Below are 18,922 nucleotides of genomic sequence, written 5' to 3' on the forward strand. Positions count from 1 at the left end.
CACTTTCCTCTGGAGTAACAAACAGTTTGAACGAACTGGAAATGTCTAGTCTGTTAAAGAAAAGGTTTAGGTGAGCTGTTTGCAAGAGTTAAAGGGCCACAAGAGAAAGGGGATGCCGACTTTTTCTTTGTAGACTTATGGGTGAAAGTTCCAGGCAGGCAGGTCGATCCTGGCCCCGGTTAAGAAAGCCCTTTCCGGGCTTACCTGGTGGCGCAGTTGTTGAGAGTCCTCCTGCTGATGCAGGAGACACGGGTTCGTGCCCCGGTCCGGGAAGATCCCACATGCCGTGGAGCGGCTGGGCCCGTGAGCCATGGCCGCTGAGCCTGCGCGTCCGGAGCCTGTGCTCCGCGGCAGGAGAGGCCACAGCAGTGGGAGGCCCGCGTACCGCCAAAAAAAGAAAAAAAAAGAAAAAGAAAGCCCTTCCCAACCACTTGGGCTGGCCACGTGAGCTGGGCAGCTCGGGGAGGAGATTTGGTTCAACAGATGTTCGTGGAATTGTTGACTCGAGCTGCTCTGTCACTGGGACAGCAGCAGCGGGACAACCCCATCCCGGAGAGCATCGAGGGCTCCGGTTCCCCTGGTGGGAGATGAGACAGGACAGGCTAGGGACTGCAGCCACCCCGTGCAGCTCTGAGACCCTAAGGAGCGAGCTTCACCTTCGGCGCAGCTTGTCCGCGGCCGCGTGCACTTCTTACCTTATTCTAGGGCTTTCGTCTCCGCTTCCCAGCTAGAGGAAAAGCCGCTGCTGCTGCCGCCGCCGCCGCCGCAGCCGCGCCGGGTCAGCCACAGACGCTTCCCAGAAGCCCCTGTGCTTCCGGCCGCCTTGACCCCCGACCCCCAAGGCCAAAGGTGAAGGCAGGCTTGCCTGACCTATGACCTCTGACCCTACATCACAGTGACAGAACACCCAAGAAAGGAGCTTAGGGAGGTGTGAGGCCAGTTTCCTTCATTTTCCCTCCAGATGCCCAGCGCTGGGCTCAGAGCCCCTGGAGAACTCTGGGGACGGGAAGCAGGGACTCTGCAGGGCCACTTAGGAGCGGAGAGAGGAAGCTAGAGGGTTAACTCTTATATAGGAACAGAAAGGCTATTTCCTAGAGTCGGTATATCCTTAGCGGAGTGGGAAACTAAAACAGAACTCGAATTTCATACAGCTACAAAGGGAAACAATGAAAGATGTGAACATTAGAGTTGGGAAATCGCAACACCTGTACCATGAGACCACCTTCATCAACAGCTTAATAGTGAGAGATTTGAGGAAGTAGCACTGTGTTTCCGCTTTCTAAAGCTTTAATTGGGTTTTGGTCCCATGCACTTGACCCTGCCAGCCCACAATTCTGAGCATGCGCAAGCCTGCCCCCAAGAGTTCTGTCCTCCTCTTCTGCTTTGAGTTAGGATCCGACTGGCCCTGTGTGTGAAGTACCAGATCTTTCTCTTTTGTTTTATCATGGGCCTCAGGTTCTGTATTAGCCATAATTATTGTACATTTAATAATTTGAAGATCATTCTATGAGATTGATAAAAACGGAATACAGTGGAAACCAAGTAGTTAAGCTTTCCTTAATCCTTTATATTGGCTGTATCATATGCAATTGCCTGTATTTAACCATTTTACCCAACAAAATATGTCTTGAGAGGCAGTCTGTCTATCCCTTATTCTATTCTTGGCCTAAACAATCTTTAAAATGTCTTAGCATTTTCCCCAGTCTTGGCTGTCCTCAGCTTTGGCCTGAAGCTATCCTTAAAGGCACCTGAGCACTTGACCTATACAGCTACCTACACAGACCCAATCCTTTCCATTTGATTAGGATACACCCCCATAGCAGACAACATGCAGTTACCATCTGTACGAACCAGAACTTCTCTTTTTTTGCGGGGGGTGGGGGGGTGGACAGGGGTTGGGAGGAAGATGTTACAGGAAGGTCCTAAGACTATAGATATATCTTCACTTGGAAAGGTAATCCTCTATTTTTCCTAGCTCAGATGATACAGCTCCAATTAGCAGAAATGAAAACATAACATATGTAATCTCATCTGGCCTCACAAAACTATTTTGAACAGAACATTTATACAATTATTCTCTAGGATGGTTAGATGAAGTCTCTTTCAATGACGAGTCTAGTTAACCATTAAAAGCCAAAAGTGAGCATCCCCTCTGTGCCCAGAAAAATGAAGTAGGGCCAAGGGCTGGGCGAATCACACCTGTGGGCATAATAAGCTGTGCATCATGTAGAAATGGTTTTGCTCTTCATATGAAAGAGAACAAATGTGCAAAGAAAAAATGTTATTGTAAAGCTGGAGGTGGCTAAGTAGGGAGAGTGAGGGTTTACTGAAATCACAGGGAAAGGCCAAGTTTGAGTTAAAAGTTTAGGAAGGGAACAACAGGGCAGCAGCTATTATTCTAGGCTGGCATTGTCAGTGAAGAACATCAAAACAGATATGTGAATGTGTGTTTTGCAGATGTGTGTGGGTGTGTGGGTATGTCTGAAAGAGAAAACAGGTTCCTGTTAGGATGTGACAAACATGAAAATGTTTGACAGATCAGAACTCTGACATCCTTGCTCAGAACATATGCTTTCCCATTTTTCCCAGCATTCTCCAAAGTGATGTCATACAAGAACTTGTCCTTCGCCAAGCAGACAGCTCATACCCAAACAGCTAATATTTAGATAGCTGTGATCCTGAGGTAGCCAAGCAAACATTCCAAAACCAAGTCGCTTGTAATATCTTTAAAGGCAAACGTATTTTAGGGCTTTTTCTTGGCAAAGATGTTTGCTAAAATTTCTAATACCAATCAGGAATAGGCAAAAAAACACTCTTTGGGCTTAGAAGAACACAACTGTATTTCTCAGCCATCCACCAGAACAGTGTAGAAGCTCCGGGCAGCAAGTCTTTGGCAGGAGTCAGACTAGCTACATCAGATTAGTCTCTGTGCCCAGGGGCTGTGGCTATCATTCACTCTGGCCTAACTAGCCCATTAAGCTGAGAGATGTCCAATTCACCTCTCATATAGAGGAGAAGCACCATTATATCGTTGCATGTGAATGCTTAACTCCAGTTACTTGAGCAAATGTATTCAGTTGTAATCATTAGGCCCAGTAAAGAACAGTTACGCAAATTTGCTTGGTGATGAAACTCACCTGAGGTCTGGGCCAGCTTCATGAGCTGGTGGCCAGTGCACTTGCACAGGGCCCTGTCTTCAAAAGGTTCCCGCATCTGTAGTTCAATGCTTTGCATTTGTGTTTTGTAACTCAAGTTCAATGAGACAATGGAGCATGCGTGTGCTGGGGACCTGGAACCTCAAGTCACCACACTCTTACTTCTCAGCACCACCCAGGGATGGATTCTTGACCTCCCTCTCCCCTGTCCTGTTGTGCCTTGGCTAGCTCTGTCTCCCCTTTCCACAGCTGCCCAGTGACCACTACCACCCCCAACCTCTGGCTCACTGGCAGATGCCACCTCCTCACCCTCAACAGCTACCATTGTCATCATCCTCCGGCACAGGCACAGGGAGGGTTGAGGCTGGGTGCACAGACTCTATGCCATTTGGGGACGGGGCGTGGCCACATCGCATCTCAGGACCAGAAATGCATCATAGCACATTTGGAGGGTGAATGGCAGGGGCAAACCTCTTGTCCACCTTCATTCCAGGACCTGAACATATCCTGGCGGGGAAGTTGAAATCCCTTGGGAGTCACTGTTTGCTGTTGATCGCTACAGTGGACCAGTGGGAAAGACTGACTTACCCTTTCCCCTGCTGGGGCACAGGGCGTCGGCACAGGGCGTCAGCACAGGGCTGGCGGAAGAGGGGACCTGGCAGCTGAGGGCTGCCTTTGTGCTTGCGTGCTCGATTTCAGGCTGTAGTCCCTGGGCACCCGTGAGGATCTGCGCACGGCCAGCGAATATCCCCCATACCCGAGGAATCACAACTTTGAATAGTAGATTCAAAACACCATGATAGGTTGTGAGACACCACAGAAGAAAAGAAAAAAGTTTTGTTTTTTAGGATCTTCCGTGACACTTTTTCCTCGCTTTTGAACAAGAGGCCCTGCGTTTTCATTTTGCAACAAGCCCTACAAATTATGTAGCCAGCCCTGCCTGGGGTGAGCACTTTTAAAACCTTAAGTAAGGTCACCAAGCCTTGGGAATTCTGAAACCGAATTTCTCAAATTTAATTATGCATAAGGATATTCTGGAGATCTTCATTTTCTCCCATCCCAGCCACCAAATATTCTGATTAAGTCTGGGTGGGCTCCCAAAGCTGCATTTTACAAGCATCCCAGATGATTCTACAGCAATCGGCCCACCAAGCACGCTTGGAGAAATACTGGGTGCTTAGAAGCCTAGATTCTGAAGCCCCGCTGACTAGGGTTTGCAACCCAGCCTCACCACTAACTAACCTTAACTAACTAACTGCATATCTAAACCTCAGTTTGCTCGTCTATATATGGATATGTTACTGTCACTCCACAAAGTACATAAAACACTTAGCACAGTGATTATCCATAGTTAGCAATCAATACAGGTTCAAAAAAAATTAAGATTGTTAAGTCTGGGCGATGGGTACACTGGTGTTTATTATCTTGTGTGAGTTTTCCTATATTTTTACTTTTCAACGTAAGAAGAAACAGCTAGAATGAGAGGGAAACCTGAGTATGGAAAAGAGGGTCAGAGGCTTGCAGTGAGTCAGGCCCATAGGTCTCTAGGTAGGAGGCTAGTGCTTTGGTGTCTAGGATTTAGCAAGTGCTTTAGTGTCTAGGGTTTAGCAAGTGTTCCATAAACTGAATTCAGGACAAAAAGAATCTTCACTAGAATATGCCCCCAAGGACCTTCTCAGACTCACACTTGAAAGGAGTGACCACACCCCTTCCTTAGTTTATTATGAATGGGTTTATGCCTGGGACTATGTGTGCTTTAGTAAAAGGTCAGCAGCTCACAAGGGCTAGGCAGGGCCCACACAGGGTTTACCAAATGTTAGTGTGCCCTCTAGTGTTCACACTTCTCAGATGGATCCAGGCCCTTGCATACACAAGAAGTGAAATTCTCCAACTTGATCTAGACATTGAGGTGGTAAAAATATTCATGAACCACTCTGGCTATACAATGAACGTACAGATGAAAGGATGGATTGGCCTCTTATCTAATAATGTCCAGGCTCAAAGGAGCACCCAAACACCTTTGTCTGCTTTGTCCCCAAATCAAACATAGCTTAATAGACCTTTTAGGACAGAGGCAGCTTACGGATCCAGTTGGGGGAGGAGAATAGAGCTGGGGGAGACCGGAAGGAGTGGGTGAGCTCTGCTGTTGCTCACTGCCTGGATGGCCATAGCACAGCCCTTAGGGAGGCCATAGGTCTCATTTCATATCATTCTGGCTTAGAAAGGGCTTGAAAAGACCTCCTGGAAAAATCAATAGTTTTTCTCTTTCAAATGATCTGTAGCAAGGAGATTTCCTCGTGCAGAGACAGAAGACTCGGTAATAACTATTGATCCCCAGGAGTCAAATAAGTGCGTTTCTGAATGTACCTGCCATATCCCCGTGAAGCAATTCATGCTATCAGAGAACCTGACTCACCTGGAAAAGGAATCCAAGGGCCCTGAATCATCAAAAGAAGCCATTTCCTCATAGTTGCCTCATCTAGTGCTCCCCCTGGCTATCACTGCTCATTCTATTCAAGAGTTTCAGAAATGGCTTTTTTGATTGTGCTCCAGAAACACTAATTCATCTTCAAAGCTGACACTTTCCAGAAACACTCTACTTCTGCCAGCACCTAGAAGCCAACATTTTGCCCACTCCTCTAAACAGCACACATGGGTTTTTTTGTTCTGGATCAAATATATTATGTAGTAATATTCATAATTTTGTTTCCACAGGTCCTTTTGAGTGATGAAATTGATGGGTTCTGTGGAGGTTCCATCGTTAATGAAAAATGGGTTGTAACTGCAGCCCACTGTATCAAACCTGGTGTTAAAATTACTGTTGTCGCAGGTAAATAAAGAATGATAGACGTCTGCAACATCCCTAGATCTTCTGCATGACTGCTAGACCAGACTTTACTAAGGCCTAATAAGCTCATTGCTAAATAAGTTGAACTAGTGGTAGAGGGGCCATCTCTTCAAAATCCAATGTGTTCCATCCTCCAAGCCCCCCATCGTTCTTTTGGCGGACCTTTCACGTCAGTGCAGTACAATTATCTATTGATGTGTCCGTTTCCCCACCAGACTGCGCCTTCCCAAAAGTCGTGTCATATCACTGATTCTTGTATCCTTGCACCTGGCACAAGCTGCAACCTGCCCTCAGTTAACATTGAATGAATGACCAAATGAATGTATTATCTGTGCTCAAAGAAGGGGTCAGAATCTTTGAAGTTGGGAACGTCTAGGATAATTCATAACAAGTCGATTCATTATCACCTGTGAACCGTGTAAGACTTGTAACAGCATGGGTGAACAGATCCATCTATCCAATGGTCCTGAATGGCTTTTTGGCCTGAAAAGTATGCATCGGCCCTCATTACATTTTACCAAAATCGTAACAATACAAGATCTTTGACACCTGACTGCCAGGTAATTCAATGATGCTAGGTGGACACTTGGAAAACGTGTTTCTTTGTGGGAAAGACTGTGATTGAAAAACAAATTTCTTTTCAATAGGTGAGCATAACACCGAGGAGACAGAAACTACAGAGCAAAAGCGAAACGTGATCCGTGCTATTCCTCACCACAGCTACAATGCATCTGTTAATAAGTACAGCCATGACATTGCCCTTCTGGAACTGGATGAACCCTTAATGCTAAATAGCTACGTAACCCCTATTTGCATTGCTGACAGGGAATACACAAACATCTTCCTCAAATTTGGATATGGTTATGTGAGTGGCTGGGGGAGAGTCTTCAACAGAGGGAGATCGGCTTCAATTCTTCAGTACCTGAAAGTTCCACTTGTTGACCGAGCTACATGCCTTCGATCCACAAAGTTCACCATCTATAATCACATGTTCTGTGCTGGCTTCCATGAGGGAGGTAAAGATTCATGCCAAGGAGACAGTGGCGGACCCCATGTTACCGAAGTGGAAGGTACCAGTTTCTTAACTGGAATTATTAGCTGGGGCGAAGAGTGTGCAGTGAAAGGAAAATATGGAATATATACCAAGGTATCTCGGTATGTCAACTGGATTAAGGAAAAAACAAAGTTCACTTAAAGAAAAATGTATTTCCAAGGCTGATATATTTGGGATTGAACATGGACAAGGTCCTTTCCTAACTAATCACTTTCCCATCTCTTTAGATTTGAATATATACATTCTATGAATACTGCTTTTTCTCTTTACCGGAAGAAGTCTAGCTAGAATTCATATTTTACTAGAATAAGTAGATTAGAAAATGTAATCACTAGAGAAATATACTGTGGTGGGAAATTGTGCCTATTCCTCCAGGTCCAGCCCTTGACAGAACTGTGAAGTTAAGTTCTTCATCCTGCGCATCAGGCATTATGTTTCTCCACTGGGGCGACTCCCTGCTTCTCCGTCCTTAGCAGCATTCCATGTGCCAGATCTTTCTCACCTCTCCCATCAAAACGTTAAAATTTATTAGATCTGTATCTAGAATATTTGGTCTAGTCCATCACAAGGCCAGCACCACACTCATACAGGAAGAACACAGGAGCAGCTGACAGGTTAAAACTCATGGGAAACACTACTTTTTTTTCGGTACCCTTATTCCTGCATCCTTTGTCCTTGCCAACTCCTAATCCCCAAATCAGTTCTGTTCTTTCTCTCTCCCTCTCTCCCCTTTTCCTTACATAGGCATTAAAGGAGGGAAGGGGCGCATCATACTGTTTTACTGCTGTACACAATTATATATACCTATCAAACCCAGACTTGCTCTCAGTTTGGTCTTGGACTTGCTTTTCATTGCATAGGGATGAAGTAAGGTGCCCGAACTTGGAGGAAAAGTTCCTCTCAGACAGTCACATTATTAAAATACATACATAATGGAAGGAACGACCCATCAGAATAGTTTCCTAAGAGCTTTAATTGTGTTGTTATGGAGGTTTCACTAGACATGCTTCCATGAAGGCAAACCGGCGTGTCATTGTAACCAAGAAAGCTGACATCAACCCAGGTGTTTTGTCCCCTGTCAGAACAGTCAGTTTGCAACTAGAGCTAATAGAGTCTTCAAGAAAGAATTTGTTGGTGTGTCTCCAGTGTTATCCAGGGCTAAGGAAGAAGTTGCTCAGACCAGAGAAGATAGGCATCATGCCTCCTCAACTGGTGTATCACCACAGTGAAGAGGGATGCACTCATTACAATGAGCCAACCAACTCCCTTTTTCTGGTTCATGCTCCCCAAGCCACTTTTTGATTATAATTAGGCCTTCTGTATTGTATGTTCTAGAGGGTTACTGACCAACCAACACATCAATCACATCAATAGTTCGATCTGTTAGACTATTTCCCTTTGTGAATTAAACTGGTGTTCTGATTCAGACCTTGGCTTTTCACGAATTTGGGTGATGTGAATCATTTACCGTGCATGTGATTACATGTGGAACTACTGACAACATCATGTTTTGGACCACTTTGACCCCACCAAGCTGCTGCTGCTCCTGCCCTCATCTCACCCTCCGCCAGACCTCACACTTGCTGATTTCTTTCAAGTTACTCTAGTTAATCCCTTTTTCCTTTAGTCTTTCAAACATAAGTATCAATAAATGTAGTTTTCAATTTCTCAAAGTGTTTCTTGTTGAATCATTCCCAGAGAGAGCTCCCAAACCCTACATTTGGCAGGACACCTTATACCTCCTGCGATTGGTCTTCCCTGTGGCAGAGGGAGGAACTCCTGGGCCCATCAGTCTCAAATCCACAGCCTTTTTCCCCATAAGCTCAAAAATGACTGGATTCATTAGGACCCACATGTGGCATGTTGCCACCACTAAACATACGGGGCCTTTAAGCCCACCTAAGAGCCAGTGGCTTTGGATCCAGGCCCTTGCTAGATTCTACCTAGAGCATTTGCAGTTGCCATATAAGAATCATTAATGCTTTCAAAAATCGCTGTAGCTACTTAACCTAAATTGGCTGAAATATGCTGCTGCAACAATATTGGGAGTGACAGATTAAAATAGAACTCTTGCTGAGTGAAGAAAAGTGTGTTAATGTAGTGCGGTCATTTCAACTTGCTGTTTAAGTATGACTGTTTTGGGTTCTTTTGAATATTGGTTGCTAAATGCTGACAGGAACAAAGTGTCCAATTTTCTCTGCCAAGGGAGAAAGAAAGGTTTTCTCCCCAACTTTCCTGTACCATGACAGACCAGTTTGCAAAATTGCTTAATTATAATTTCTAAACCACTTCTGAAGGCTTACAATCCAATCTAAGAATGTCTGAGCTGCAAAGGCCCTTAGACACCATCCAAACTCCTCTACCCATTTAACAGATGAGGAAATTGAGGCCAAGATAATGCCAGGCCCAAAGTAACACAATGTCAAGAGCCAGGACTAGAACTCAGGTGTCCCACTGCACACTGTGAAAGTACAATGCTTTCAATTAGAGCCCTGTCTATATTTTTAGGGCCGCTGGGGCATTCTGCATTGGTGGCTATCCTTTCAGCAAACCTGGGAGTGAAAACTGCCTGAAATTCTTACTAGTGATGCTCTAATTGACAAACAGGTGACCAAATCAAGAAGACCAACAGGTAGCGGGGAAGGCAGAGTGGTGGTCGAATAGCAAACTGGAACCGCAGTCCTGGACTCAGAGCAGCACATGTGGAATGAACCTGCGGTGCTGGTGCCTGGCTTTTAGCCCAGCTGTGAGCACTGGGCCTTCCAGATGTGACATTTGACTTCTAGAGCAACTTCATCAGTGTCATCTGGCACACAGTCATCCTGGCAACATTTCAACTCGATTCATTGCAGCTGCACAGGGTAAAACATAGGCAGCACGCCGAGATAGCAGCCTACCCCAAAAACTGCTGTTTGAGAGTTGAAGGAATGTTTCAAAGGCCCACCGAATCTGGGATGCTAACAATGCCGCCCAGCCCTGGGTGTCGGGAAAACAGACTTCAGCAGCTGACAGGCCTGTCTGAGCAAAGCACTCAGGAATCAGGGCTCTTTTTGAATCTGAGGCTGATGCCATTTAGAAACCTCAGGGTTTAAAAAAGAAAAACGCTAGGATCAGTGGATTAATACAAAATTAAAACTTGGGGGGAAAAATCTCATGGTTAAAGCCACAAAAACCATGTTCTGGAAACTATGGAGTCACAGCAGGCAAAAGACTATGGGACCCCTGCCCTTTCCAACCAATCCAGGTACACAGATCACTCATTTTTTCCAAGAGTACTTTCAAGGCAGACCTCTTCCACCGTGTCCGTGGGGTTATAGCTTGCCTTGAGATTTCCAGAGTTAACCTCAACCTCTTGTATGGAGAAAGGTATCAGAAGGGAAGAACAACAAGCAGACACTTTCTTATAGATAAAGAGGCAATAGCTTCTGGAAGACAGCCAAGACCCCCTCACAGAATGAGAGTACTATTTCGAACTCCTGGCCAGATCATTTCACCTTGGAAGGAGACTGACCTCTTTTTTGCCCCCCAAACCCCACCCCCACCCTACCCCCAAGAGCTACCTCTTGATTGGAGAAGGATGGAAATAGGAATATTTCCTATATTTTGAACCCATGTCCCCTGCACTGGCAGGTGAATTCTTAACCACTGCGCCACCAGGGAAGCCCTAATGCAGCATTTCTAGAAGTATAAGAGTGACAGCATGCAGGGCTTCTCTGGTGGCGCAGTGGTTAAGAATCTGCCTGCCAATGCAGGGGACACGGGTTCGAGCCCTGATCCGGGAAGATCACACACGCTGTGGAGCAACTAAGCCCGTGCGCCACAACTACTGAGCCTGCTCTCTAGAGCCCACGAGCCACAACTACTGAAGCCCACACACTCTAGGGCCCACGTGCCACAACTACTGAGCCAGTGTGCTGCAACTACTGAAGCCCGTGCGCCTAGAGCCCATGCTCCACAACAAGGGAAGCCACCGCAATGAGAAGCCCGCACACCGCAATGAAGTCCCAATACAGCCAAAAATAAATAAATTAATTAATTAATAAATCTATTTTTTTTAAGTTTAAAAAAAAAAGAAATGCTGCAGTAGATAGCTTCTCCAGATCAATAACCGTGTAGTGGCTTAGGTGCTGACCTCATAAAGTTAAGGGGTCTCACGATTTACACATGACATGCTTTAGTGAAAATCTATATATAAAAATCTATTTTCCTCTTGGAATATATTACAAAAATAAACATGCATTTTCATGACATTAAAACTCAGCTCTGAAAGTAAGTAGCCAAATTAAGAATACAACAGGTCTCTGAGAAACTCAGTGCATGCTTGTTGAATGAACCAATGGGTGAATGAAATGGAAGAAAAACAAGCTATTACTGACTACCTCAGAGCAAAACACAGTTATCTAAGGTAGGAATGAGATATTCAACCTGAACACATAGGGAATATGCCATAGAAAGGAAGAGAGACAAATACAGAGAGAATGCCTACATTCATGTGCTTCCAAGGATTATGAGAGGAGTTATTACTAATTTCTAGGAAATGTAAAAAAGAATTGCCCATAAGACCATTGTTTTAGCCTTTTCCTCTCCTGTTAACATTTTTTGCTTTTGTGTTTGTGTTCTCCAGAAGCCATATTTACCTCTCTTATCTGTGCTTTGTATCCTTATTTAGGTAGGTATTTTATTGTCGTACCTTGGGTTTTATAGTCAGCTCTTAGCTTTCATTTGGATTTCAAAGCTTTATATCCGAATCAAACTGTTGTTCTTTGCCACAGGGATTTAATTTCTCTCAAAATGCATCCCATATTTTTCATTGTCCACACTCTCTTCCATATGTCCTGTTTTAGATGATTGTGCTTGAGATCACAGTCTCTGCTTTTTTACTTTAGAAAATGTAAATTTGGGTAATTGATATGGCTCAAAGCATAGCTACACATTACCTAATGGTGGGTTATAATTCGGAAATCTTAGCGCATAAGGAATAAGGAATTTTACTGAACACTTACTATGGGCCTAGCACTGTGTCTGTTTCATAAGATAAAATCAGCCATGTGCTGGAACTGGCTTATACCAACTCACAAATGTGAATTTTGCACATCTCTTTCCAATGTCCAGTTCAGTGACTTCATGTCAGTAGCTTGAAATCCACCATAATAGGGGTATTTACACAACAGATATTGACAAATACTACAAATACTTTTTTTAAGAGAGCCAGTTGTTCAACATTTATCAACATACCAATTGACACAATCTAATTATTTGATTTAAAAAATTCATCAGTTTTACAGTCCTGCTATTCAATTATTGCTGAGTGAGCACTAAATACACTGTGAATTAAAATATAAAAGTTGCTTAAGGAAGCAGAATATTTATGAGATAGAAATATTTAAAAATCAGACCTTTAAAGTTGTTCTCAGGTGGCAACAAGTAGTTATTTTGTTGCAAAATAAAACAATTTTTTTTCCAACTTTTCTTTTTTTTTTTGGCTGCATCACACATCATACCAGATCTTAGTTCCTCAACCAGGGATCGAACCTGTGCCCCTTGCAGTAGAAGCACAGAGTCTTAACCCCTGGACTGCCAGGGAAGTCCCATAACATTTCTTAAGTGCAAATATTTCTCCTATACAACACATTTACATTCACACATTGTGAAGTCAATGAAGGATTATTCTATGGTAGTTTTCTGCTGGTATGTTAGTTCATAGTAATTTCTTAAGATATTTATGAAGACTGCAGAAAAGAGTTCTTGACTGTTATTTTCAGCTAGCATGTAAGATTTAAAAAAATATCCCACAAGGATGTATGGAAGGTAAGTTTGGTGTATTTTCACTATACTTCAATCATCAGGGGACAAGACGTTATAATCCACTTTTCCAGTACTGAATTAAAGTAAGCAGAATTTTTTACAGCATGAAATGTTTCAGACATATAAAGATATAGAGAGGATAATATTCAATATCATAAACTCCCGCTGTCTTTGTCTCTGACTCTCCCCTCTCCCCCACCCCATCTTCAGAGGTAGCTACCATCCTTAATTTGGTGTTCATCATTATCCAGCATATGCATATTTTACTCTAAATTATCCATTAAAAGTATAGAGTTTTTCACATTTCAAAACTATACAGGGCTTCCCTGGTGGTGCAGTGGTTGAGAGTCCGCCTGCTGATGCAGGGCACGCGGGTTCGTGCACCAGTCCAGGAAGATCCCACATGCCGCGGAGCAGCTGGGCCGCTGAGCCTGCGCGTCCGGAGCCTGTGCTCCGCAACGGGAGAGGCCACAACAGTGAGAGGCCTGTGCACCGCAAAAATAAATAAATAAAATAAAATAAAATAAAAATAAAACTATACAAATGCTATCATCTTGCATCTATCTTGCAAGATTCATTGACGTTGATAGGTGAAGCCCGAGATCATTCATTTTAACTTCTAAATAGTATTTTATTGTATGATATTTCATCATCTAGTTATCTATTCTTCTGTTCAAGGTCATTAACGTTGTCTCCAAATTTTTTACTCTTCCAAATAATACTGTTATAAACATTCTGGCACATATGTCTCCTTGAGCACATGTGTGAGTGTTTCTCTGGGGGAGACACTTAGGAGTGGAATTGCTAAGCCATACAGTATTCACTTCAACTTTATTTGGTATTAGCCAATTGTTCATCAAAGGGTTGTACCAATTTATGCACCAGTAGCACTGTGTAAGAGTTCTTGCTTCACATTTTTTTTCTGACGCTTGGTATTTTTAGAAATACAGGCAGAATTTAAAGCTACGAATACTCATGTAAAATGGCTGTTTTGCACTGAATTCAGGTATTTTGAAACTAGTTCTAAATGTATAGGTATAGCTCTGTGTCTTCTCCAAGGTCAGTAAAGAGACCACTTTAGCTTCTAACATTAGATTCCAAAACATCCACTAGGATTTTTTCCCTTTTAAGTCATGTTTGTCATGGTTGAAAAGTTACAGTTCACTGAGTTACTAACATTTTATTTGTTCTCATAGCTTGCCATGTGAAAGAGCACACTCACTATCAAACTGAGATAAAAAAGAAATATTGACTTAGATAATTCTCAGCACGTCGAGTTCTCTTCATGCTTCAGATCTTTCTGACTTTCACTCCAGCCTGGTTTTATTTGTTTGGTTATTTTGGGAGTAATTGAGTTAGTGAGTGTATCTCAGAAATACTTAGATGAAACGTATCTTTGAAACAGTTTACATTTTATTTGGGTTTGGGCTTAAGGGAAGTTTCATTTACCTTAAGGAATTCATCTTCACAAAGTCCAGCTTCATTGGGTGTTCTCAATGCACATTATTAGTCCTATTTGGTGTACATTTGCTGAAATTATCTCTTCAGAATTTAAAGTGCAAATTCATATATGTGAAAATGAGGTGATCAACAAATATTAGGTAGTCCCTCACCAAGTACAAGGGAAAACTTTAGACTTGAGTGTGTCATGAGCTTTAATATAGAAAATACATTTTGAACTAAAAAGGAATTACTTTTTTTTAAAAGACTATTGTCAATTCTATTAATTTCCTTTTGAACGATAGAAAGGGTTTACGTTTTGTCTGTGACACTGGTTTGTTTGTTTGTTTGCTGTCCTTGGGCCCCATAAGACCAACTGCAAACTGATCATTCCAAATCAACATAGGGAAGTGTACTGAAATGTAATAAAAATGACTTGTTTTGACAATTAATTGCTTGAGACTTGATTCACTGAGCACTCTGGAGTCTACTGCTCCTAAGGGAAGCACGTTCCTGTGTTCTAATACCTACTACTAATAAGCATTTTTTTCAGAGAAAGTCTGTTAAGTGAAACTGGATTGATTTCTGACTAAACCTCAGACAAAATCACTGACCTAATTTCTCTTCAGGTGGAGCATTTCTCATACTCCCTTACACTTTCAAATATATGTTCTGAAACTTTCTCTCTTCTTAAGAGAATACTGTAGCCTGGAAGTTGGGGAGGCTTTTAAAACAACTACATACTCTATATTGTGAGATTCATGTGTAATTTTGGAAATGTCAACAGTAATACTTACTCTTCAGCCAACACAGGAATAAAGACTTGAATACACATTTTAATTTTCAAGGAGTTCTTTTTTTTTTTTATTTTTTTGGCCCCTGTGTGGCATGCGGAACTTCCTCAACCAGGGATCGAGCCTATGTCCCCTGCAGTGGAAATGTGGAGTCTTAATCACTGGACCACCAGGGAAGTCCTCAAGGAGTTCTTGAAGATGGATTAAATGCTTGATTAAGTAGTTCACCAATGGTGCTTCCTCAAAAAAGCTCAAAATAAAATTAAAGGCAAAAAGGAACAGTTGATCCTGTCATGGGATGTTCATTAAGACATCCAAAACAATCTGAGTTTTTGAGAAATGGAAGATTCAACCAAATCAGTTTGATAGGTTTTCATTCCCCCTCTATATTAAGGCATACTTCTAGTTCCCTAATGGGCTGTGGAAGAGATTAAGTCTGGCAAACCTAACTAAGAGGCCTTTGCAAAAGCAAGCAACGGTTCAGAAAACAACTGTGGGTATCTAAATGCTTTCCAGCTTTCCTGGGGCTCCATCACATGGAAGTAGAATTTTTCAGTGTGTGGAAATATCCACTCATAAACATGGCTATCTAACCCCTGAAACTGCTATCCTACAAATTTGGGTAAAGAAATTTTTTAAGCAAAATATTTTATCCTAGTTCTGGTCATATCTCTGTGTCTCTGTGTCTCTCTGGCTCTGTCTCTCTCAGAGAAGCAAGGCTGAAAGTGAACATTTCTTTCTACATTTCCTAGCATCGTTTATTAAACTGTCCCTTATTTCCCCACATGCAATGCTACATCCATCAATACAGCAAATTAAATATATGTAAGACTCTGTTTCTGGGTTTTCTTTGTTCTATTGTATTTTGTCTTTCTTTATTACAACTTTATGACAAATCTGAAGGTAAGCATTTAACTCAAAATACTTACTGTGTCTTTACTGTATCACTAATAAATGAAAGGACAGGAGTTTTCCATTCTTTGACATAAATCGTACCAATGTTTTCTTAGGTCAGTCTCCCAAGGCAATAGAAATAAAAACAAAAATAAACAAATGGGACCTAATCAAACTTACAAACTTTTGCACAGCAAAGGAAACCATAAACAAAATGAAAAGACAACCTACAAACTGGGAGAACATACGTGCAAATGATGCAACAGACAAGGGCCTAATTTCCAATATATACAAACAGCTCATACAACTCAACAACAATCAAAAAAAAAAAAAGAAAACAACCCATTCAAAAATGGGCAGAAGACCTAAATAGACATTTCCCCAAAGAAGAAGTACAGATGGCCAATAGGCGCATGAAAAGATGTTCAACATTGCTAATTATTAGAGAAATGCAAATCAAAACTACAATGAGGTATCACCTCACACCCATCATCAGAATGGCCATCATCAAAAAGTCTACAAATAACAAATGCTGGAGAAGGTGTGGAGAAAAAGGAACCCTCCTACACTGTTGGTGCAACCTAAATTGGTGCAGGCCACTATGGAAAACAGTGTGGAGGTTCCTCAGAAAACTAAAAATAGAATTACCATATGATCCAGCAATCCCACTCCTGGGCATATATCCAAAAAGATACATGCACCCCTATGTTCATAGTGGCACTATTCACAACAGCCAAGACATGGAAACAACCTAAATGTCCATGGACAGATGAATGGATAAAGAAGATGTGGTACATATATATAATGGAATACTATTCAACCATAAAAGAGGATGAAATAATGCCACTTGCAGCAACATGAATGGACCCAGAGGTTATCATACTAAGTGAAGTAAGTCTGAAAGAGCAAGACAAATATCATATATCACTTATATGTGGAATCTAAAATAGGACACAAATGAACCTATCTATGAAACAGAAACAGAATCAAGGACATAGAGAACAGACTTGTGGTTGCCAAGGGTGAGGGGGTGGGAGAGGGATGGATTGGGAGGTTGGGGTTAGCAGATGCAAACAATTATACATAGGATGGATAAACAACGAGGTCCTACTCTACTGTACAGCACAGAGAACTGTATTCAGTATCCTGTGATAAAACATAATGGAAAAGAATATGAAAAAGATTATATATATGTATAACCGAGTCACTTTGCTGTACAGCAGTAATTAACACAGCATTGTAAATCAACTATACTTCAATACAAAAAAAAGGAAAGGAGTTTTCAATGATACTATACTAAACCGAAAAAAAATATATGAGTGAGTTTAAGGTTGGATATTTTTAATGTGGAATTAATGCAAGTACATTTACTTTTTAAGTACATTTATAACGTAATTAAAATTTGAAGACTTAAAGGGATTGATGCTGTTTCATAGTAACACACATTTATAAACCCGAAAAAATTAATACAGTGCAGTTACATATACAAATACATGTACAAATATAGCATTCATTGTACAGTGATTAAAACATTAAAAGACTACACTGTATGTTTGAATATATAGAACTCAGTACTGTCTTAAATGATTAAAATCCCTAGTTTAATACCATGAAAATAAAATGCCTTGTGCAGAGGGGCATCATTATTCAAAGATTTTATCTCCTAATTCTGTCTTCTAACCACAGGGTCACAAGAAATGTATTTTAATATCATTTTGTTGTTGTTGTTATTGTTGCAGAAGCATTAATTGAAACATCAAACATATGGACATTTTCATGAGTCAGTTATAAATCAACCATCACAAATTCCAGCAATTTGACATTAGAAGATTTATAATTTACAGGTAACTTTGAATAAAATACAATTGGTTTGTCATATAAATGGTTACATCTAATGATACCACTGAAATAAACTATGATTTGACATGATACACAAGCCTACTTAAAAGATAATTTATGTATTATATAGTTATTGTATTGTTTTCTGTAAAACCAATCATCAAAAACCATGCACCTAATATGCCAACTTGATAGTAAAACTCACGATCCATGATTCAAAAGGCAGCAATTTCAAACCATTGTCTTCAGTGGCCCAAAATATAAAATACGCCAAGCCTAAGTTCAACACTGCATGCAACAACTGGGCCTGTGCTTTAAAACAAGTGATCTCGCTGTTTACATATTTAAAAGAAGGGCATCTATACATATATTATCAAAGAAGAACCACAGGAAGAAACACAATATAACTTAAGAAAACCTGCACTAGAATAGATTTTTCTAGAAAATTCAAAAGCAAGTAAAGACACTGGAAAGCAGAGCTTTGTTACAGGAACACCTCTTGTGCAAATACGAATATTTAACTTAAAGCTGTGATGTCTCTAAATTTCAATGCATAAAGTGTAAACTTCAACACATCCTAACTGCAGGATTTTTAGCTTTGAGTCTTTTTAGAACCATTAAGACAGCTCTGACAACCCTAAATACCAGTCCAAGTGCAAAAGAGGTCCTTCAGAACGTATCCCTTTGGTACATTATAGTCACATAGTTAACAAAATTAAATAATAACATAACCTAACAATTACCAAAGGGGTTTAAAATCTCTGATTATCTCTCTTCTCTCTTTGGATTTTTGTTTTGTTTTGTTTAGATGGAGTCTGAATGCATGCCATGAAAAACCCTACTTGGAAACAAAATAACACTGCACTTTTCACCTGGGGGGATGGAAGGTGTGAAGATGGCTTCTTGCAAGAATGAGACAAACTGTGAATGACGAAGTCCACCTCAGTCCTGAGGAAGTTCTGTGAATGTCATGGGAAGCATAGGATCATCCTGACTCCTGTGCTGTTTATCTGTAACACTTTTAAGAACTGTAATCTAGTTCATACCTCCAAAGGAAATCTTATTTTTTAAAGTCTATTCTTTCTCCTTTAAT

General features: G+C 41.4%; 1 protein-coding gene across 1 annotated transcript in view; it reads left to right on the forward strand.

The window, feature by feature from the left end:
- The window catches only part of F9 (coagulation factor IX), a 30,124-nt gene extending 21,424 nt beyond the window's left edge, over positions 1 to 8,700 (forward strand). Inside the window, exons 7-8 of the mRNA XM_082609630.1 lie at positions 5,871 to 5,985; positions 6,651 to 8,700. Of these exons, the coding sequence (XP_082465756.1) occupies positions 5,871 to 5,985; positions 6,651 to 7,198 (663 nt within the window). The 3' untranslated portion in view covers positions 7,199 to 8,700. The remainder of the gene's footprint in view (positions 1 to 5,870; positions 5,986 to 6,650) is intronic.
- Positions 8,701 to 18,922: the final 10,222 nt, after the last annotated feature.

Source organism: Mesoplodon mirus (assembly GCF_964341445.2).
Source record: "Mesoplodon mirus genome assembly, chromosome: X".
Taxonomy (NCBI): Eukaryota; Metazoa; Chordata; class Mammalia; order Artiodactyla; family Ziphiidae; genus Mesoplodon; species Mesoplodon mirus.